General features: G+C 39.7%; 5 protein-coding genes across 6 annotated transcripts in view; all 5 read right to left on the bottom strand.

Moving 5' to 3' along the window:
• Positions 1-23,626, bottom strand: part of LOC106092522 (uncharacterized) — a 363,841-nt gene that overhangs the window by 108,435 nt on the left and 231,780 nt on the right. The window lies entirely within an intron of this gene.
• LOC106092520 (lysozyme 1) lies at positions 1,087-1,615 on the bottom strand. The gene has a single exon (XM_059368532.1). The coding sequence runs from the start codon at positions 1,575-1,577 to the stop codon at positions 1,152-1,154; it is 426 nt and encodes a 141-aa protein (XP_059224515.1). The 5' UTR covers positions 1,578-1,615; the 3' UTR covers positions 1,087-1,151.
• LOC106092518 (lysozyme 1) lies at positions 6,578-7,067 on the bottom strand. The gene has a single exon (XM_013259396.2). The coding sequence runs from the start codon at positions 7,042-7,044 to the stop codon at positions 6,619-6,621; it is 426 nt and encodes a 141-aa protein (XP_013114850.2). The 5' UTR covers positions 7,045-7,067; the 3' UTR covers positions 6,578-6,618.
• Positions 12,833-13,339, bottom strand: LOC106092521 (lysozyme 1). Its single transcript, XM_013259399.2, has one exon. It carries the CDS (start codon positions 13,303-13,305, stop codon positions 12,880-12,882), a length of 426 nt encoding a protein of 141 aa, XP_013114853.1. The 5' UTR covers positions 13,306-13,339; the 3' UTR covers positions 12,833-12,879.
• Positions 20,069-20,591, bottom strand: LOC131997596 (lysozyme 1). The gene has a single exon (XM_059368531.1). The coding sequence runs from the start codon at positions 20,539-20,541 to the stop codon at positions 20,116-20,118; it is 426 nt and encodes a 141-aa protein (XP_059224514.1). The 5' UTR covers positions 20,542-20,591; the 3' UTR covers positions 20,069-20,115.

The raw sequence follows: 23,626 nt of genomic DNA, 5'->3' as shown, positions 1-23,626 counted from the left end.
CAACATTTGTAAGGTACAATGCCATGTAAAACTTCTCTCCAAAGAGGTATCGCACTACGGCACGCCGTTCGGAGTCGGCTATAAAAGGAGGCCCCTAATCATTGAGCTTAAAACTTGAATCGGACTGCACTCATTGATATGTGAGAAGCTTGCTCCTGTTCCTTAGTGGAATGTTCATGGGCAAAATTTGCAATTTGGAATTTTGCTCACATATAAATCATCTTTCCGATCTATTTTCTTCTGGCTCATGCAAAGAGTGGCCCAGACGGTCTATAACCTGATATAGCTCTCATATAAACCGAACGGATAAATGAACCGATATTTCTCTAGTAGTCTTGCTCAGACTGTACAAGAGGTAAATCTTATCCTTTCGATGTCCTTGTGAAGTAAGGTCCGAATCGGTGTAGCTGAAATTTTGTACAACGACTTATATTTTGGTTTCCAGCATCCATGAAACGATAAATATACCGTCATTGGTGGACCTCCTAACCTCTGCGCCAGTGGCCTTCATATTTTTTGAACTTTTTGCTGATGGGTTTCGCATCAGGACCATTCGGACTCATCTATAAGAAAAGGTCTCCATAAGGTCTCTCTAGACAAACATGTTATTTGCACCGTTAAATGAACGAACAACGATTTCACCAGCCTAAATTACATCAGAGAGCTTACCGACACTTCAAATCCGGAGAAAAGGTTGCTAAAAATGTACCGATTAGTTTCTATGTCAGCGATATTCAAATATATTCGATACATAGTCTCTACGCACCGGAGGCCACCGTAGCGCAGAGATTTTTAGCAGTTGTTAACTCCTACTAATGCTGGCGACATTTGTGAGGTTCTAGGCCGTGCAAAAACTTTTCCTCAAAGAGACGTCGCTCTGCGGCACGCCTTTCGGACTCGGCTATAAAAAGGAGATCCCTTATCATTGAGCTTAAAACTTGAATCGGACTGCACTCATTGATATGTGAGAAGTTTGCCCCTGTTCCTTATTGGAATGTTCATGGGCAAATTTGCATTTGCAGTCTCCACGCACCAAAAATTACTCGAAATTTTTTAAATTTTCACAAAGAACAATGAACACTGAAATAAAATGTACAAAATTTCACATTTAACCAATTTCAAATTTATTTATAATAACTTCTCCTAGATATTTAGAAGCAATCGTTGATGCTGGGCAAGGAACCGCTGCAGTACTTCCAGGTAGACCAGGCGGTCCAGCCTTGTTGGGACTTGATCTTGCGGGCGCAGGTGACGGAGTCATTGATGCTATCGGTCAACAAGTTGTTGCAGCTCAATTTGCATTCGTTGTAGGAGAAACGGCCATTGGCAGGTTGGCACCAGTAGTAGTTGTTGATTTGGAAGATGCCATAATCGTTGGAGCCATTGGAGTTGGTGGGGCCAACAACGTTGGTGCGGTAGGAAGACTCGTGCTCGGCAATGCAAGTCCATTGGGGCAATTCGGATTTGGGTACACCCAAGGCATACATTTCACGGGCCAACGAGCAGCGAGTCATGGTCCTGCCGAAGGCGGGAGCAGCCATAGCCAAAGCGGCAACCAAAACAATGAAGAATTTCATGATTATCACGTAGCACTGAACGAATAAATTCAAACTATAATTGGCTTCAATATGACTACGGGTTTTTATACCAAATATTTTTTGATTACACTTAAAATAGTCTTGATAAGATAGAGTTAAAACCAAGTATTTTGACAAAATATTCGAAAAACATTCTTTATCAGATATCTGCTATTGACAACTATCCAATTGAAGTATTAAAAAACATTATTTTTAAAATTAATTATTTAAGCATAGATATTTTATTATCTTAAATTCGATTTTAGCTTTCGAGGGTTGCACCTGCAAATTGCAAACCTATAGCTTTATAATTCGCTTGCCATATATACATACACATATCATATGTATGTATGTGTAAGTAGATGGGTATCGGATGGATATTGAAAATTAATTTTAAATTTCCCAAAGAAAAGAAAAAAAAAATAAAATTGCCAAAATACTCGCAATTCAAGTTATAATTGGTTATGATCCTCTCGGAAGGCTTTAGGTTAGGTAGGGTTAAAGTGGCAGTCTGCCATCACTTAGACGTTTTCGTCCATTGTAATACCACAGGAACAAGAGAAGGAAGATGCCTTCGAGTTCCTACGGCTGAACCATCCATATCGCTTTAAAAAGCCCAACAACTTGCGTGTGTTCACATCCTCTAAATCAGAAGGGTTATCAAGGAAATGAAAACCCAAAGTGGTACCCCTTCACTTAGAAGTTTTCGTCAATTGTGATACCACAGGAACAGGAGAAGAAAAATAGTATCTTCTTCTTCGATGTCCTCACATCTTCTGCAAAAGTCATTACTGACAATCTTCAGGCTGTCAGCATGTTTTTCGATTAGACAGTGACCTGTAATGACGCACACTATGTTTGAGACGTGACCAATGACAGCATAACGGGAAAATTATTCAAGTCTTGATCAGGCTACATAGTTTTGGAATGCTCACAGCCTCTTCTTTGTGGCCATCAATCATTCGTTGTCCTTCGGGCCTGGTTTTGAAAACTTAGCTTACATGTCGCTAGAGGCATACCCACAGATTCCAGTTTCCCTGGAATGTGGAAGGTAGATTCTAGTCTCGCAAGCTCGTCTGCTTTACAATTTCCTGTGATATCTCTGTGGCCCGGCACCCAAACAGGTGAATTTTGAACTGTTCAGCCATCTCGTGGAGAGATCTGCGGCAGTCAAGGGCCGTTTAGGTGTTCAGAAATACGTTCTCCAAGGATTTAATGGTTGCCTGGCTGTCTGAGCAGATATTTATGACAATCGTCTTTAACATTATGTCTTAGCGATTCCACCACTTTTTTTATTGCAAGGATCTCCACACTGCAGTGGTCGGGTAACCTTTTCGATACGACCAGTTCTAGATCTTTAAGAGTACAGCCCAAAGCCCACTTGGTCAACTAGTTTGGAACCATCCGTATAGAAGTCTATGTAACTTCTATTACAAGGGATGTCGTAACTCCAATCGGTTATATTAGGAATAGTGGTGCAGTCATTTTTAACAAAAAGCGGCTCAGGTAGGTTGTAATCCACACTGCTTGGAACCTCGGACATTGTATCAAGAATAACACAGCGTCCATTTTTACCACGTGACAAAAGAGAAAGCTACCTTACCATCACGGCAGTGGTCGCAGCAATTTGTCTAGCCACATTATCCAGAGGCATTAGATATAGCATTAAATTCAGTGCATCAGATAGCATCGCCCACAGTGCGGCTGTGATGCACAAACAAGTCATCCTTTGGATCCCGTTGAATATGGAACAGTAGGTGGACTTTTGAAGCGCCGTCCAACGGACCACAACACTATAAAGCAATAAAGGTCTGAAAACTGCAGTATATAGCCAATCCACGGTCAAAATGCTCAACTTTGGCCAATGGATCTCTTGCAGGTGTATAGGGCATGTGTCCTTACTTGCCCTGTCCAAAATGTTGGATTTGAAGTTTAATTTTCTGTCCAGCAAAACACCCAGGTATTTTGAGCTTTCTGAAAATGGATTATTCTCTCCCCCCAAGGAGACAAGTGTCACTGTAGGCAACTTATATCTCCTGCTGAAAATAACTACAATACATCTCTCTTGCAGGTATTTAGACCTACACCACTTTCTGTATCCCACTTCGCTGCTGCACGTAGAGCTTCCTGAAGTATATCTCTAAGAGTGCTGGGAAACTTTCCCCTAACCGCAATTGCCATGCCATCAGCATACGCGGCCACTTTTACACCTTTTATATGCTATATTCCAAAGTAGAGGAGACAATACACCTCCTTGAGCTGTTCCTCTGCTGACCCATCTTTTTAGATCCACAGTTCCCCAGCCTGCCGTAATGCATCTTTTAGTAAGTAAGTTATTAATAAACTTTCTTACGGTAGAGTTTATGCCTAGAAACACCAACTCTTCCATGATTGACGTCCGTTGTTCATTATTGAAAGCACCTTCAATGTTAAGAAATGCTACCATTGTATATTCCTTGACGGCTAGATCGTGAAGGGCTGTTTCAGTAGATTTGCCTTTACCATATGCATGCTGCTACCGCCACAGGCGATCTCCAGGGATCTTTGCCCTAAGATAAGTTTCTATCAACCTCTCAAGTGTCTTCAGCATAAAGGATGACAGACTAATAGGGCGAAAATCTTTCGCCTTCGTGTGGTAATGTATTCCTGCTTTCGGAATGAAATTGACATGCTGATACAAGCAGAGTATATCTACCTAAGCCAAGGAAAACCATTCTATCAGACACAGCTTGTAATTCAACCGTTGATACATCATCAGGGCCTGACGTCTTAAACGAGTCGAAACTTCTTATCGCCCAAAGAATTTTCGGCTAAGACACAATTTCTCCTATAACCTCCGACGAATGTATCGCAGTGACAACCTCTTCTGGGGCATCCGTTGGAGAATTTCTTGGGAAAGGTTAATCAACGAATAATTCTAGTGTTTCCTCGCTAGACATTGTCCTTACATTATCTAACTTCTGAATATACCCCACCGTAATAAGCCTCGACGATAGAATCTTCCTTAGCATAGGGTCCTCAGATGTATCCTCCACGGAGCTGCAGCTGCTGAGCCCTTCTCATCTCGCTCCTATATTTTCTCAGCTCAGCCTTATAGATGTCCCAATCGTATGGTGCTCTTGTGGTTTTGCTCTGTTGAAGAGTTTTCTGCAGTCCTTCTTTCGACCAACCAGCTCTGGGGTCTACAATGGCGGTCGTTGTTTGCCCCTTGGCTTGGCACTAGGACATGCTGACACAAGCAAGCCATTCAGGGCCTTCGCTTGATCCGCTTGACCATTATGTATATATCCTCCTACCTTTTCTGGTCTAGAAGGGATAGACGTGCAGTATTTGCAAGGTTTGTTTGTTTCTCATTCGTGGCAAGCTCAATGATCGGAGATTGCAAATGGAAAAGAAAAGCCAAAGATATCAACACACACCAACCGCTGTGGGACGCGTTTCGTCATTGGTTAGAAGACTTTTCCACCATATTAGGTGTGATAGCTTCAAGGGCCGTGCGTTGGTATGTTGTATTAGAATCATATTAAATGCGAAAACGCACCTATGATACAATTACCACCGCAACCACGCTCGACAACCCTGTCTATTAGCTGTGGGTATAAATATGTATGTCGAAATTTCCGTGGTGGTTGCTAATCTTTTGTCCACCAGTGTGTATAGGAGCTATATCTAAATCTGAACCGACTTCGATCAAACTCCGCACATATTTTGGCAGTCGTAGAGGAAAGCGTTGAACTTTTTGAGAAATTCATTCAATAAATGCGCTTGCAAAGGCTACAGAAGTGAAAATTGGACGATGTATAAATGTTTATAGGGACTGTTATGTCTCCAATGAAATATACCAATTATGTTTAGAGTCTTAAGAAAATCCTTCGTGCTAAATATATGATAACAAGTGACCAGATTATTACAATATTAGTTCAAATCGGACGAACATTAACATGGGATTCGAAATTTTCGTTATGTATAAAATATCGGCAAAAGCCCACCATCCATATAAAAGCCTATGCAACTTCTTCTACCAGGGATATTGCAGTTCCAATCGGTTTAGTCAGGAATAGGGGTGCATTACTTTTTATCAAAAGCGGCTCAGGTAACCCACACTGCCTAAAACATGATGCAAAAAAGGGAATCCAACATCACTCATTGAGTAGTCTCTTTGCCGCTCTAAAAATGGAGAAAATTACCTTTAACAATTAAAAGCGTGCTAAGTTCAGCCGGGCCGAATCTTGGGAACCCACCACCATGGATTCTGCTTATATATGGGAGCTATATCTAGTTATAGACCGAATCGAACCGTACTTTGCACAGTTGTTGGGAGTCTTCACAGAACATTATGTACAAAATATCACCCAAATCGGATGAAAATTGCGCCTTCCAAGGGCTCAAGAAGTCAAATCGGGAGATGGGTTTATATGGGATCCATATCAGGTTATGCACAGATTTAAACCGTACTTGGCACAGTTGTTGGAAGTCAAAATCGAACAAAAATTACGGCTCTTGGGGCTCAGGAAGTCGAATCAGGAGATCGGTTTATATGAGAGCTGTATCAGAGTATAGACCGATTTGGACCGTACTAGACTCCGATGTTGGAAGTCATAACAGAATATTATGTGCGAAATTTAAGACAAATCGGACAAAAATTGTGGCTTCTATGGCTCAAGAAGTCTAATCGGGAGATCGGTTCACATGGGAGCTATATCCAAATATGAACCGATATGGTCCATTTGCAATCCCCAACCATCTACACCAATATGAAGTATTTTGAAGATTAGTATACCCCCATCCTATGGTGGTGGGTATAAAAGGGATGGTTGTACAAATATTTCACTTAAATAGTCATAACTCCCAAACTCTTGGACTAATACAAAAAACAACTTATAAGATTAGCAAACTTCAATTGGGTAACCAACCATTCATATAATGGTGCAAAAACCATACGCTTGACCAAAGTCTATTAAATTTAGTAAAAACTAGTTTGAATTTTGTAATATTTTCATTATTTTTCATATTTATTTCATTAAGTCATTTAGTCAATCATTTAGAAGCAGTCATTGATGCTGGGCAAGCTACCGCTGCAGTACTTCCAGGTAGACCAGGCGGTCCAGCCTTGTTGGGACTTGATCTTGCGGGCACAGGTGACGGAATCGTTGATGCTATCGGTCAACAAGTTGTTGCAGCTCAATTTGCATTCGTTGTAGGAGAAACGGCCATTGGCAGGTTGGCACCAGTAGTAGTTGTTGATTTGGAAGATGCCATAATCGTTGGAGCCATTGGAGTTGGTGGGGCCAACAACGTTGGTGCGGTAGGAAGACTCGTGCTCGGCAATGCAAGTCCATTGGGGCAATTCGGATTTGGGTACACCCAAGGCATACATTTCGCGGGCCAAGGAGCAACGGGTCATGGTCCTGCCGAAGGCGGGAGCAGCCATAGCCAAAGCGGCAATCAAAACAATGAAGAATTTCATGATTACTAGCACTGAACGATTAAATTCAAACTCTGATTTGTTAACAGATTCCTAGGTGGTTTTATACCAAAATCGCTGGCTAAAAAAGAAATTGTTTTGACAAAATTTGTGAGAACAGATAAGATAGGCTTTAGCCCTACGTATTTGTGGAAATTTTATTATCAGATCTCTGGTATCGACAACGATCTCATTTAAATTCTTTTCAATAATATTTTGAAAATCATACGTTTTTCAGGTGTACTTCAATCAATATTTAAATTGTATTTATCATATTTGAAATTATTATTGTATTTTGTTCCACTACAATTTTCGTGGGTAACATCTTAGATAGCAGACGTATAGTAGAAATAGATAACCACCTATAAAGACATAGGGTCAAGAGCAAACTCTTAAAAAATTCAAAAGTAAGTGTTTAAGAAAAAAAAAATGTTTTCACAATACCCGCCAATAAAGAAAGTCAGGTAGGGTTTAAGTGGCAGCCTGTCATCAGACTCACTTAGACGTTTTCGTCCATTGTGATACCACAGGAACAGAAGAAGGAAGATGCCTTCTAGTTCCTACCGTTGAACAATCCAGATCGCTTTGAAAAGCCCAATAACTTGCGAATGTTCACATCCGCTAAATGAGACAGATTCTCAAAGAAATGAGAACCTAAAGTGGAACTCCTTCTAACTGCTAGTGCGGGACATACACACAGAAGGTGTTCTATAGTTTCTCCTTCTTCGATATCCCTACAGCTTCTGCAAAAGTAGGTGCTGGCAACCTTCAGTCTGTCAGCATGTTTTCCGATTAAACAGTGACCTGTCATGACGGACACAATGACTGAGACGTCTGTACTAGTCAATGACAGCAAAGCAGTAGACCTCTTCAAGTCTAGATGAGGCCACATAGTTTTGGAATGCTCACAGCCCCGTCTTTGTGACCATCTATCATTCGTTGTCCTTCGGGCCTGGTCCTGAAAACTTAGCTTACATGTCGCTAGAGGCATACCCACAGATTCCAGTGTCCCTGGAGTGTGTAAGGTAGTTCCTATCTTGCAAGCTCATCCGCTTTAGAATTCCCTTGAATATCTCTGTGGCCCGGCACCTAGAACAAGTGAATTTTGAACTGTTCAGCCATCTCGTTGAGAGATTTGCGACAGTCGGGGCGGTTTTTGTGTTCAGAAATACATTCTTCAGGGATTTTATGGCTGCCTGGCTGTCTGAGAATATATAAAGAAAGTTGAGATGCCATTAAAGTTTGGTCGAGACAGACGTTTTTCCACCTACATCCAAGAATCTACCGCAAACTTTATGCGGACTGTTCCCAAGCGGAATTGCTTTATATGATCTCTATGAGTATCGTACAGTCGAAACCGCATAACTATAAAACGTTTTCATGAAAAATACCACCAAACTGACATTGGTTTTAACCCCAACATCTATGAGTACAGTCGAAATCGCATAACTGTGATACACTTTTATGAAAAATTCCTTTAAAGTGAAACTTAATTGAAAGAACCATTCATTTGTAGTGTTATTCATTGCAATTGAATTCGCTTAGGTGAAAATCGCTTTACCGAAAATCGCTTAACTGAAAATGGTTTTAACCCCAACATCAATGAGTACAGTCGAAACTGCATAACCGTAAAACGCTTTTATGAAAAATTCAGTATTGAAAGACTATTATATCGATGTGTGTATATTAGAACATACCATCCTTTATAGGAGAGCATAGAGATAACAAATAGAGAAATATATAAATGAATCCCAATTTCGGGAGAAATTATCATTTTGTACGTTTTAGTACCGAAATGAACGATTTTGAATATAGAAGACTATTCAACTGAACTTATTCACTCAAAATTTATAGTCGAGTTGTACTTGTATCCCAATTTTGAGAGCTTGAGCTCTCTCCGTTAATAAAGTATCATTTTGTACGTTTGAGTACCAAATATACAAATAAAAAATATCTTATAGTTGGCCAATATATTCTTTCTAAGTACCAATTACACCATATGTAGTAAGTTTACTTCCACATATCGTATTTTTGTTAAGATTCGAATACTTGCTGAATTCTAGCAGTACTCATTCGCTGTAGGCGATGATAAGCTATTTCGTACTATTTAGCACTTTTTGCACGAAATGCACGAATTTTGAATGGGTCACTTAGTCACACATTACATATTTCAGACCTCTAGCTCCATCTGTAGAGAAAGTACCAAATGGTACCAAATTTGGTACCGAAATGTAGGAATTTGTAATATTGGGTTGCCTAAAAAGTAATTGCGGATTTTTTAAAAGAAAGTAAATGCATTTTTAATAAAACTTAGAATGAACTTTAATCAAATATATCATTGCAATTTTGTTCGATAACCTTTTGCCATCTTCCTGGCGAATTTAGTATTCCACGCTCATAGAACTTCTGGCCTTTATCTGCAAAAAACTGAACCAAGTGCGATTTTATAGCCTCATCATTGCCGAAAGTTTTACCATTTAAGGAGTTCTGCAAAGATCGAAATAAATGGTAGTCTGATGGTGCAAGGTCAGGGCTATATGGTGGATGCATCAAAAGTTCCCAGCCAAGCTCACTCAGTTTTTGGCGAGTGACCAAAGATGTGTGCGGTCTAGCGTTGTTCTGGTGGAATATGACACCTTTACGATTGACCAATTCTGGTCGCTTCTCCTTGATGGCTGTATTCAATTTGTCCAATTGTTGACAGTAAACATCGGAATTAATCGTTTGGTTCCTTGCAAGCAGCTTAAAATGTACCACACCCTTCCAATCCCACCAAACAGACAGCATAACCTTCTTTTGGTGGATATCAGCCTTTGAAGTGGTTTGAGCTGGTTCACCATGCTTGAACCATTTGTCAACGCCGACTATATTACTACTATATTACCGACAATTACTTTTTGAGCAACCCAATAGATCATTTTGCCACCCATTATATATGACAAATCAGACCTGTAGCTCCATTTATGAAGAAAGTACCAAATGGCACCAATTTTGGTACCAAAATGTGCGAATGGTGAAAAGGTCATTTAGTCACCCATCATATATTTCGTAGTTGTACCTAAATGCCAAATGTCAGACTTCAAGCTCCATCTGGTAACAAAGTACTAATGATATCAAAATGTACGAATTTTTAATAAAACATTTGTCACCCGTATGTATGGCATTTACCTACATGCCAAATTCAGAGCTTACCCTCCATCGGAACAAAAAGTACAAAATAGTACCAATTTTGGTACCATTTTGGTCACCCATCGTGCTTTTCTTACTCATTGCGTACTTTTGGCTACTTTTTAATTCCTAAACGTACGAATATTACCAAATCCTATGACCCAAGATCAACATACGTGCAAAATTTCATTATTCGAGCTGGTTGAGATTTTGCACCAAGTGTTTTTGGTTGGCCATCAACAACGGTGCCATGTATTGTCCAAATCGGTCCATAAACTGATATAGCTCCCATATAATCAGATTTTGTGAGCCTCTAGAGGGCGCAATTATTATCCGATTTGGCTGAAAGTTTGCATGAAGTGTTTTGATTGTATCATCAACGACTGCGCCAAGTATGACCCAAATATTTTCACAACCTGATATAGCTCCCATAAAAACTGCCGCTAAAGTGCGAAATCATTATCGGACTTGGCTGAAATTTAGCATGAAGTATTTTGGTTTGACCTTCACCAACTGTTCCAAGTATTGTTCAAATTGGTCCATAACCTAATATATCTCCCATATAAACCGATTTCGGATCTTGACTTCTTGAGCCGCTAGAGGGCGAAATTATCATACAGTTTGGCTGAAATGTTGCACGATGTGTTTTGTTACGACTTCGAACAACTGTGCCAAGTATTCTCTAAATCGATACTTAACTTGATACAGCTGCCATATAAACCAATCTCGGATCATTACTTTGTGAGCATCTAGAGGGCGCAATTATTACCCGATTTGGCTGAAATATTGCATGAAGTGTTTTGTTTTGACCATCAACAACGGTGCCAACTATCGTGCATTTCAGTTCATAAACTATCATAGCTCCCATATAATCCGATCTCGAACTTGTCTTCGTGAGCCTCTAGAGGGCGCAATTATTATCCGATTTGGCTGAAAGTTTGCATGAAGTGTTTTGGTTTGACCATCAACGACTTCCTACCATTGTCCAAATCGGTTCATAAGCTCATATTGCTCCCATATAAACCGATCTCAGACCATGGCTTCGTGAGCTTCTAGAAGGCGCAATTATTATCCGATTTGGCTGAAATTTTGCATGAAGTGCTTTGCTTTGACCATTAACAACTGTATCAAGTGTGGCCCAAATCGTTTCATAAACTGATATAGTTCCCATATAATCCGATCTCCCTAATATACTTCTGGAGCCTCTAGAGGGAGCAATTCTTATCCGATGTGGCTGAAATTTTGAACAACGACTTCTTGTATGACCCTAACCTTTTATAGCTCCCAGTTTTATTTCTTGAGCCACTATGGTGCGCAATTCTTATCCGATTTGGCTGAAATTTTCTGCCGCAACGGCATTCAGAATTGGAAAAAGTATATATTTTTGGGGAGGCCACCGTGGCGCCGAGGTTATAATGTCCGCGTGAACATCAAGAAAATTTTCAGCGGTGGTTATCCCCTTACTAATGGCTTAATTTGTAAGGTAACCTGCCATGTTAAAACTTCTCTACCAAGTGGTGTCGCTATGCAACACGCCGTTCGGATTGGGCATACAAAAGAAGGTACCTTTACATTGAGCTTAAACTTTAATCGGACTGCACTCATTGATATGAGAGAAGTATCCCCTGCTCCTTAATGGAATGTACATGGGAAATTTAGTATTTAGTAGTATATATTGTTGGGATCCATTGGAGGATTTTACGTCTTAGAATTTAATTTGAGCACAAAATAAACATTTTTATGTCACTAAACACAAGTTACACCCAGAACAACTACTTCAGCAGTTAATAGTGTATCGACCGACTTATAATTACTTCCTTGTTCGATCTAGCCATGTCTATTTGAGCGCGCGTCGGCCTGTCTGTCGCTCCGGGTTCTGTAATCAAGGTACAGGTAGCACTTTTTAAGCCTAGAGACAAATGCTACTAATTTCGGTGAAAATGGATTTAGCTATATCTAAATATAGCTCTCATGTAAATATATCTCCCGACCTATATTTAAATGATCGAAGTTATCGCAAATTTAAAGCGATGCCCACAAAATCTGGTAAAAAGCGTTTTATTACTCATCTGGAAGCCTCAGCCAAATTTCATCAAAATTGTTTCGGATTAGATATAACTCTCATATAAAGATAGATTCCGAAGTAGAATTATTGGGCTGTTGTTACTGTGGGTTGAAAACTATGATAGTAACTAAATCCAACATTTTGATAAAATTTAGCAGAGGCTTTATCAAGAGTAATACATCGTTCTATACCAAATTTCATGCAAATCTATTGAAAACTGTAGTAACTATGCCAATTTAAGTGTAAATCGGGCGAATTGTATATATGGCAGCTATATCTTTATATGAGCCGATTTTTTTCCAAAAATGATAGCGATAGGCTTTGAGAGAAACAAGTGATATATGAAAATTTTCGTGATGATTTAGAATCCAAATGGAATCTCCACATTAGTTACAAGAAGAGACAGATGGACTATCAGCATAGAAAAGCGTGCCCCCGTGCATCGGGGTGATAAGAAGGACATGTAGACACCTGCTAACCATTAATTTATTAAAATAAAATGTTTTGTTATCCTTTCTATCCTATTTTATCTAATTTATTAAATAAAAAATTATACTCTTCATTTAATGCCATTCAATCTTTATTCACAAATTTGAAACAATCGCTTAGAAGCAATCGTTGATGCTGGGCAAGGAACCGCTGCAGTACTTCCAGGTAGACCAGGCGGTCCAGCCTTGTTGGGACTTGATCTTGCGGGCACAGGTGACGGAGTCATTGATGCTATCGGTCAACAAGTTGTTGCAGCTCAATTTGCATTCATTGTAGGAGAAACGGCCATTGGCAGGCTGGCACCAGTAGTAGTTGTTGATTTGGAAGATGCCATAATCGTTGGAGCCATTGGAGTTGGTGGGGCCAACAACGTTGGTGCGGTAGGAAGACTCGTGCTCGGCAATGCAAGTCCATTGGGGCAATTCGGATTTGGGTACACCCAAGGCATACATTTCGCGGGCCAAGGAGCAACGGGTCATGGTCCTGCCGAAGGCGGGAGCAGCCATAGCCAAAGCGGCAACCAAAACAATGAAGAATTTCATGATTACTAGCACTGAACGATTAAATTCAAACTGTGATTTGTTAAGAGATTCCTAGACAGTTTTTATACCAATGTGCTGGCTAAGAAAACAATTGTTTTGACAACATTTATGAAAAATAAAAGAGATTAGATAGGCTTCACCCCTTAATGTATTCATGGAAAATTTTTATTTGATATCAATGACTTTCTTATTTAATTACTCTTTAAAAATATTTTGAAAGTTAATTATTGAGAAAAAAATCATAATCCAATCAATTTTTAAATCTTATTTATCATATTTAAAATTTAAATTTTTTTTTTGTTTCACTTAAACTTTCGATGGCAACAACTGGAAATTTCGACTAAGTCCAACAAAACACACGTATACATAGTAAGAACGATACAGCAATGAATAAAAAGTTTGGCTTAGGTTAGGTTGAATGGATAGCGCACCAGCGGTGAATTCACTGGGAGGACAATTTGGTCTATAATGATACTCCTGGGAGAAAAATAGACAAGACAAGTGAAAACATGCTAAGTTCGACCGGACCGAATCTTGGATTACTATGGATTGAGCTAAAAATTGCCTTTATTAACTCAATTTGTATTTGAGTTATTTTACAACAATCAAATCGGGAATTGGTTGCGGCTGCTAAGTAGTCATATTAGGGAATCGGTGTTAAGGGGCCTTTATCAGTATACAGACCGATTCAGTTCATACTTGGCACGGATGCTCGAAGTCATGGCAGAAGTCTCTGTGTCAAATTTCAGCCCGAGTAGGAGAAAATTGAGGTTTCTAGGAGCTCAAGAAGTCGAGTCCGGAGATCGGTTAATATGCGGGATATACCGTATTGGAGGCCACCGTAGCGCAGAGGTTAGCATGTCCGCCTATGACGCTGAACGCCTGGGTTCGAATACTGGCCACACCATGAGAACAAAAACTTTCAGCGGTGGTTTTCCCCTCCATGTAAAAACTTCTCTCCAAAGAGGTGTCGCACTGCGGCACGATGTTCAGACTCGGTTATAAAAAGAAGGCCCCTTATCATTAACATTAAACTTGAAGCGGACTGCACTCATTGATTTGTGAGAAGTTTGCCCCTGTTCCTTAATGGATTGTTCATGGACAAAATTTGCATACCGGTATATTCAGCAATTAGGATCATACTTGGCATAGATTTTGGAAGTCATGCCACCATAAATGTAAGTGGAGGGGCTCTAGGGGCTCAAAATCCAGGAATTGGTTTATGTGGGCGGTATATCAGTTTATTGATTGATTCTCATCATACTCGATGTTGGAAGTCAGAACTGACGTTGGAAGTCAGAACAGAAGTCCTTGTGCCAAGTTCCAGCCAAATTGGATAAAAACTGAGGCTTTTAGGGGTTCAAGAATTCAAATCCGTGGATCGGTTTGTATGGGAGCTACATCAGTCTATAGACCGATTCGGATCATACTTCGCAATGATATTGGATATCAGAACCCAAGTCCTTGTGAAAATTTACGTCTAAATGGGATGAGGAAAAGAGGTCTCCGAGGGCTCAAGAAAATGGAGGCCACCGTGACGCACAGGTTGGCATGTGTCCCTATGACGCCCAACGGCTGGGTTCAAATCCCGGCGTGAACATCAACAAAATTTTCAGCGGTGGTTATCCGACCATATTAAAACTTCGCTGCCAAGAGGTGTCGCTATGCGGCAGGCCGTTCGGGTTCGGCATAAAAAAGGAGGCCCTTATTATTGAGTTTTAAACTTTAATCGAACTGCACTCATTGATATGAGGGAAGTATCCTCTGTTCCTTAATAGAATCTTCATGAGAGATTTTGCAGGGTCTCAAAAAGGCAAAAGAGAGGATCGGTTTATATGGCGAATTTATTCAAATCTGAACATAGAAAATAAATATCTGCAAAAAAATTAAGCGGATATATTTATTCGTTTGAACGCTAAGTGAATTCGACGGACGGATAGACGGATATGGCTAACACTTACAATATCAAGACGAATGGCCCTCATGTTATGTTGGTGGCTATAAAAATGTGAAACCTCCGATCATATCTATAGGTTATACACGTATAAAGATACAGGAAAAATGGAGAACTGGAGCAGGGGGTGAACGCCAATCCTTCATGTTAGCATGTATGTGCTTTAGATCACCAAGATCGTAGAAAAAACTCGACAGTCTCCTTCTCATTCACATTAAGGCAACTCGTGCAGTGTCTTTGGATATATGTAGCTACCATATAGGACAATATCCCGTTTTACCGTCTGGAACATTGAATTGTATTAGATCCCTGGATATCTGTACCGAGTTTAATTCGAATTGGACAATATTTCGACATAGTTGCTAAACACAAATACATAAATTTGAATTATTCACCGGATTATGACAGAGGTTGATTAATGGTGGAGACCACCAGGGCGCAGAGGAAAGCATTTCCACCTATGACGCCGAATGCCGTTGAACACAAGAAAAATATTCAGCGGTGGTTATCCATTTTCTTATGCTAGCTACATATGCAAGGTATCATGCCATGTTAAAACTTTCCTACCAAGTGGTGTCGCTATGCGGCACGCCATTCTAAGTCGGCATAAAAAAGGAAGTCTCTTATCACTGGGCTTAAACTTGAATCGGACTGCACTCATTGATATGAGAGAAGTATTCCCTGTTCCTTAATCGAATGTTCATGAGAAGTGAGGTGGGTGGGTGGCTCGGTCGAACTTTATGCCTTTTGACTCCTTTTCAAATAAGGAAAACTCTTTGGAAGAGGTAGGAATTACAGTGGCACAGATATGTCCACATACCTTTTCAAAACAGCAGTTACGTAAACTGACAATAACTAGGTAGTATAAGATTCTACCCCAAAAATCTTTACTAGTTATTGTACTGGTAAACAATATTTTCAAGAAAAGACATTTGGCGGAAAAACTTTTTTACAAAGATTTCATTATGTAAAACGTTTTTTTTTTTTTTTTGAGTAGGGTATGAAGACTTTTATGTGCCACTATATATTGATTGTACTTGCATGGATGGTGAGATGGCAAAGTCAAATGTCAGAACAATCGGATAATAATTGCGACCTCTAGAGGCCATTACCAGGTTATGGACCAAATTGGTTCATACTTTTACATGGATGTTGGAAACTGTAATAAAACAATTAAAAGCGTGCAAGTTTGGCCGGGGCGAATCTTTTGCACTCTCCACCATGGATCGCGTTTGTCATGTTGGACGCCAAGTCATTGTACAAAATTTCAGCAAAATCGGATGAGAATGGCGCCCTCTGTAGGCTTAAGAAGTGTTATGCGGAGACCAATTTATACGGGAGCCATATCGGGTTATGAACCCATTCGGAGCATATTTGGCAAGGATGTTGACGGTCATAGGAGAAGTCATTGTGCAAAATTTCAGCAAAATCGAATAAGAAATTCGCCCTATAGGGTCCAATAAAGTAATATTGGGAGATCGGTTTATATGGAAGTTATATTAGATTGTAATCAGATTTAGCCAAATCAGATAAGAATTGCGGCCTATAGGGTCTCATGAAGTAATATTGGGAGATCGGTTTATATGGGAGCTATATCAGATTATAATCAGATTCAGACCATATTTAGAACACTTATTGAAGGATAGGAGAAGTCGTTGTCGAAAATTTCAGGCAAATCGAATCAGAATTGCGGCTTAAGAAGTCAAGATCCAAGATTGGTTTATATGGTAGCTATATCAGGTTATAAACCGAGTTAGAGCATTATTGGCACAGTTATTGATAAAAATAACGCCCTCTAGAGCCTCAAAAAGTCAAGATCCGAGTCGGTTTATATGGCAGCTATGTCAAAAAATGGACCTATATGGCCCATTTACAATCCCAATCGACCTACACTGGAAGCCGGTTGGATGTACCGATTGTCCCGATGAAGTCCTTCATTGGCAAGGGCTGCCGCCTCAGTGTACAACGCACTGCCACAACTACAGCAACAACAACTTACACTGATAGGAAGTATTTGTGCAAAATTTCAAACGCCTAGCTTTACTCCTTCGAAAGATAGCGTGTTTTCCACAGACAGCCGGTCAGAGGGACAGACGAACAAACGGACGGACATAGCTTGATCGACCTAAAATGTCATGGTGATTAAGAATGTATATACTTTATTAAGACCCCATAAAGTATATATATTCTTGATCACCACGACATTTTAGGTCGATATTTCGATGTGTTACAAATGGAATTAAGTACGAATGCGCATGCAACATTGTGGAACAGCGAAACGGTCGGTAGGATGGCGAAAATCCAATGGGGGATCCAGATCGTGAGAAGACGAGGCTATTACTGAAAGGAAGCAAGAAGGTGGTCGGTATAGCTATTGGTATCATAACGGGACACATAGGACTACGAGCTCACTTATGTAAAATCGGTGCGGCAAGTGATAGCATGTCTAGAGCATGCGGGGAAGATGATGAGACGTTGGAGCATTTCCTTTGTCATTGCCCGGCTTTCGCGTCTAACAGATACCGGCACTTAGATGGAGACACAATACCAGACATGATCCAACTTAGAGGAGTGGTATTGAAACAACTAAGGATTTTGTAAGTAGCACGGAATTCCTAACTTAAAATTTTCTTGTTAGAGGTTACTTTACAGTTTTTAGAGCGCACAACAAGTCGATTACTGGCTTAGATGTATGTCCATAGTGGCATGGGACGGATTAATATCTGCATTCTCTTTTCAACCTAACCTAACCTACAAATGGAATGGCGAAGTTGGTATATCCCCATCCTATGGTGGAGAGTCTAAAAACACCGAGTGCAAAATCTCTGCCAAATCGGGTAAAATAAATTCAATTAGCCTACGAACACGACATTTAGGAAAAGGGGGCAAAAAAATTCACTGAGATAAGACCAATATACCACAGTAGTCTGTGCTGTAGTCATTGATCTACGACCCCATAAAGTAAATATAATCTGGATCGTCTTCACATTCTGGGTACGAACTCGTCATGTCCGTCCGTCTGTCGAAATCACGGTAGCGTTCGAACGCGTTTAGCTAGCCACTTGAAATGTTGCATAGATGCCTCTAATTGATGTAGGTCGTTAGGAATTGCAAATGGGCTCTATCGATTCGGATTTGGTTATAGCCCCCATATAAACCGAACCCGCGATTTGACTTTTTGGGCCCTTAGAAGCCTCAATTTTCATCCAATTCGGAACAATAACTTGTCTTATGACTTTCAACATCCATGCCAATTATAACCCGAATCGGTCTTTAAACTGACATATATCCCCCACATAAATCAATCCCGCGATTTGACTTCTTGGGTCCTCAGAAGCCTCAAATTTCATCCGATTTGGCTAAAATTTTGAACAAACATTTGTGTGTTGTCTTATGACTTACAACATCAGTGCCATATTGTCCGAATTGGTCATTATGGTGATATAAGCCTCCCCCGATAGGACTTCTTGAGAGCAAAAAGTAATTCAAGTACAAACTCAGTTAATAAGGTTTCAATTTTAGCGGAATCCATGGTGGGTACCCAAGATTTGACCCGGCCGAATTTAGAACGCTTTTTTACTTTCAGTTACCATCCAGTTATAGGCAAGTACCAAAGTTTCCTTATGAGCTATGCGCAATAGTTAAAGCTACCGGAAAACATAAAAAAAAACTAAAAATTCTCTAAATTGGGGTTTACGGAAATAGGTAAACATTTTGGTGGACCTATCTAGGCGCAAAGAGGACAAATCAGGTGATAGTAGACTAATATGGGGGTATAAACGATTAGAGTGACAGAAAAGTTTAAGAAAAACATTTGGACTATAGATGTGCAACAACGCACATAAATTCCTATGAGCGCTGGTATAGGAAAAACAAACGGTAACACACTTACTGTAGAGTGTCCCAAAAAGCAAAAAGTATTCTTTTCGCAAACTCTCAATTTTTTTCTTTTGTTTTGAACCGGTTCTGATGAAATTTGGTAGAGGCTTTCAGATAAAAAATATGAGTTTGCATACCAAATTTCATGCAAATCTATAGAAAATTTTAGTAACTAGGCCCTTACAAGTGTAAATCCGGCGACTTATATTTGGGTTGCCCAAAACGTAATTGCGGATTTTTTAAAAGAAAGTAAATGCATTTTTAATAAAGCTTAGAATGAACTTTAATCAAATATACTTTTTTTACACTTTTTTTCTAAAGCAAGCTAAAAGGAGCAGCTGATAACTGACAGAAGAAAGAATGCAATTACAGAGTCACAAGCGGTGAAAAAATTTGTCAACGCCGACTATATGAAAAATCCGCAATTACTTTTTGGGCAACCCAATATATGGGAGCTTTATCTAATTCTGAATCGATTTTTACCAAATTTCATAAAGGGTGCCCTTAGAACAAGAAAGTGGTATGTGCAAAATTCGTTAACCGATTGCTATAATATTTTGTATTTTGCTCATTGGGATAAGGGAAAAAAAGGAAGGATATGCGTTTCTATATTTGCAAAAAAATAATATTCCTATGTAGCATGGGACGGTCTAACATATATAGCACGCAACTTCGTGTGGCTTTATTCGGTTCGGGCACTGTTGTTACTCTATATGGCTATTTCCCTGAATTGATTGTCCGGCTTACACTGCCCCTTATGCAAACACATTTTAATATTTTCAAATAAGTTAGTGGGTCCCTCACTGATTTGGACACCCACTAGCAACTCATCTCGATATTTATGTTATCCTCACGAATTTTTAAAATTATTTTGTATATCATCCTCTATCCTGCACTTTTTTGATAAATGTATAAAAAAATTGTATAAACTTCATTTATAGCCTTTCAATGTTTATTCACAAATTTGAATCAATCATTTAGAAGCAATCGTTGATGCTGGGCAAGGAACCGCTGCAGTACTTCCAGGTAGACCAGGCGGTCCAGCCTTGTTGAGACTTGATCTTGCGGGCACAGGTGACGGAATCGTTGATGCTATCGGTCAACAAGTTGTTGCAGCTCAATTTGCATTCGTTGTAGGAGAAACGGCCATTGGCAGGTTGGCACCAGTAGTAGTTGTTGATTTGGAAGATGCCATAATCGTTGGAGCCATTGGAGTTGGTGGGGCCAACAACGTTGGTGCGGTAGGAAGACTCGTGCTCGGCAATGCAAGTCCATTGGGGCAATTCGGATTTGGGTACACCCAAGGCATACATCTCACGGGCCAAGGAGCAACGGGTCATGGTCCTGCCGAAGGCGGGAGCAGCCATAGCCAAAGCGGCAACCAAAACAATGAAGAATTTCATGATTACTAGCACTGAACGATTAAATTCAAACTGTGATTTTTTAAAAGATTCCTAGGTGGTTTTATACTAAAACCGCTGGCTAAGAAAGTTATTGTTTTGACAACATTTACGAAAAATAAAGCAGATTAGATAGGCTTCACCCCTTAATGTATTCATGGAAAATTTGTATTATGTGGACAACTTGATATCGACAACTTTCTAATTTAAGTACTCTTTAAAAATATTTTGAAAGATAATTATGAAGTAAAAAATCGTACTCCAATCAATTTTTAAATCTTATTTATCATATTTAAAATTTTTTTGTTCCACTAAAACTTTCGTTTGGCAACAACTGGAAATTTCGACCAAGTCCAACAGAACACACGTATACACAGTAAGAACGATACAGCGATGTATAAAAAGTTTGGCTTAGGTTAGGTTGAATGAATAGCGCACCATTGGTGAATTCACTGGGAGGATAATTTGGCCCATTGTGATACTCCGGAGAGAATAACAGGCAAAACAAGTGAAAACGTGCTAAGTTTGACTACCGCAAAAAAGAAATTGTCGTTATTAACTCAATTCGTATTTGATTTATTTTACAACAATGAAACCGGGAATGGGTTGCGGGGAATCGGTGTTAAGGGGACTTTATCAGTATACAGACCGTTTCAGTTCATACTTGCCACGGACGTTGGAAGTCATGGCAGAAGTCTCTGTGTCAAATTTCAGCCAAAGTAGGAGGAATTTAAGGCTTCTGGGTGCTTAAGAAATCGAATCCGGAGGTCGGTTAATGCGGGATATACCGGTATATTCACCAGTTCGGATCATACTTGGCATGGATGTTGGAAGTCATTCCACACTAGATATAAGTGGCGGCTTCTAGGGGCTCAAAATCCAGGAATTGGTTTATCTAGGCGGTATACCAGTTTATTGATTGATTCTCATCATACTTGACGTTGGAAGTCAGAACAGAAGTCCTTGTGCCAAGTTTCAGCCAAATTGGATGAAAACTGAGGTTTTGTGGGTTGAAGAATTCAAATCCCTGGATCGTTTTGTATGGGGACTATATCAGTCTATAGACCCTTTCGGATCATACACTGATATTGGAAATCAGAACCCAAGTCCTTGTGAAAATTTTCAGCCTAATAGGATGAAAATTGAGGTCTCCGGGGAATCAGGAAGATAAAGGCCACCGTGGCGCAAAGCATGTCTGCCTATGACGCCCAAAGGCGTGAATATCAACAAAATTTTCAGCGGTGGTTATCACTTTACTTATGCTGCCAACATTTGTAAGGTATCCTGCTATGCGGCTGGCTGTTCGAACTCGGCATGAAAAAGGAGGCCCTTATCATTGAGTCTTAAACTTTAATCGAACTGCACTCATTGATATGAGAGAAGTATCCCCTGTTCCTTAATAGTATCTTCATGGGAAATTTAGTAGGGGCTCAAGAAAGCAAGAGAGGAGATCGGTTTACATGGGAAACATATTTAAATCTGATATGGTCAATTTTCAATCCCCAACGACCTACATCGATAAGAATTATCTGTACAAAAGATTGAAGCGGAAATATTTATTCGTTTGAACGCTATAGTGATTTCAACAGACGGACGGGCGGATATGGCTAAATCTACTTAGAATATCAAGATGAATGCCCCAATGTTATGTTGCTGGCTATAAAAATGTGAGATCTCCTATCATTCTGAGAGGTTATACACGAATAAAGATACAGGGATAATGGAGAACTAGGCCGACGGCAGAACGTCTATCCCCCACGTTAGCACGTATGTGCTGCCTTAGATCACCCAGATCGTAGAAAAAACTCGAAGTCTCCTCCTCATTCACATTAAGCAACTCGTTCAGTGCGGTATTCCTATGCGCGTGGCCATGCGACACAGTTTACGGTTATGTCCCCTGTCAAGGTATTCAGCGACCTCTTATCGAATGCCAAAAACTCCTTCGTGTTCCTGCGATTTTCGTTCACGGAAATACGTAAACATTTTGGTGGACCTATCTGGTCGATATTAAAGTGTTGAAGGGAAAAAATCATGGAGCCATAACGTTCAAGAAGACAAATCGGGTGATAGTAGACTAATAACAAAACGATTAGTGACAGAAAAGTTTAAGAAAAACATTTAGACTATAGATGGGCAACTACGCACATAAATTACTATGACCGCTGGTATAGGATAGGCGAACGGTAAAACACTTACAGAAGAGTGTCCCAAAAAAACAAAAAGTATTCTTTTCGAAAACCCTCAATTTCTTTTTTTCTTTTAATTTGAGCCGGTTCTGATGAAGTCTGTCAATACACAGACCGAATAAAACCAAACGGATGAAAATTGCGACCTCTATAGGCGCAAGTATCTTAAAGGATACATTCAGTTTAGAGCTGGCAAACTATCGATGATGAACTGAAGGATACATTCAGTTTAGAGCTGGCAAACTATCGATGATCGTAACATTCGATATTTTCAATAGTTTTAATAATAAATATCGATAAAACACCAGCTGTGAAAAAATTTGTTAACGCCGACTATATGAAAAATCCGCAATTACTTTTTGGGCAACCCAATAGATCACCAAGAAAGCACTACATCCAACTTCGGACGTCGTGGCGGCACGGATTATCGTTAACTGATCGCTACAATATTTCGTATTTTGCTCATTGGGATCAAGAGAAAAAAAGGAAGGGTATGCGTTTCTATATTTGCAAAAAAAAATTAATTTCTCATCACCTATATTTCAAACGAAAATGGGAATTAAAAATCAGGAGCTCGATTTATATAGAAACAATATCAATGCACAGACCAAATAAAACCAAGGTCAGTTGGAAGTCACGAGAGAAATCATTGCTCAAAATGTTAGACTAATCGAATAAAAATTGCGCCCTCTATAGGCGCAATATAACTTAAAGGATACATTCAGTGTCGGATTGCTTGTTCTTGTTTAGTTTCGCAAAAAATAAAAATTTTGCGATAGTATCCCTTGAGAAATAGCAATCAATATTCAGACAAAAAATAAAATATCGATAGTGCCATCGAACAAATGCAATCTTCATCTTTAACAAATGCGATTTTCACCTTAGTCACAAAAAACGACAGA

This window comes from Stomoxys calcitrans, chromosome 5 (genome assembly GCF_963082655.1).
Source record: "Stomoxys calcitrans chromosome 5, idStoCalc2.1, whole genome shotgun sequence".
NCBI classification, from domain to species: Eukaryota; Metazoa; Arthropoda; class Insecta; order Diptera; family Muscidae; genus Stomoxys; species Stomoxys calcitrans.
The sequence above is the reverse complement of the archived record's forward strand: the minus strand, read 5'-3'. Positions and strand labels throughout refer to the sequence as shown.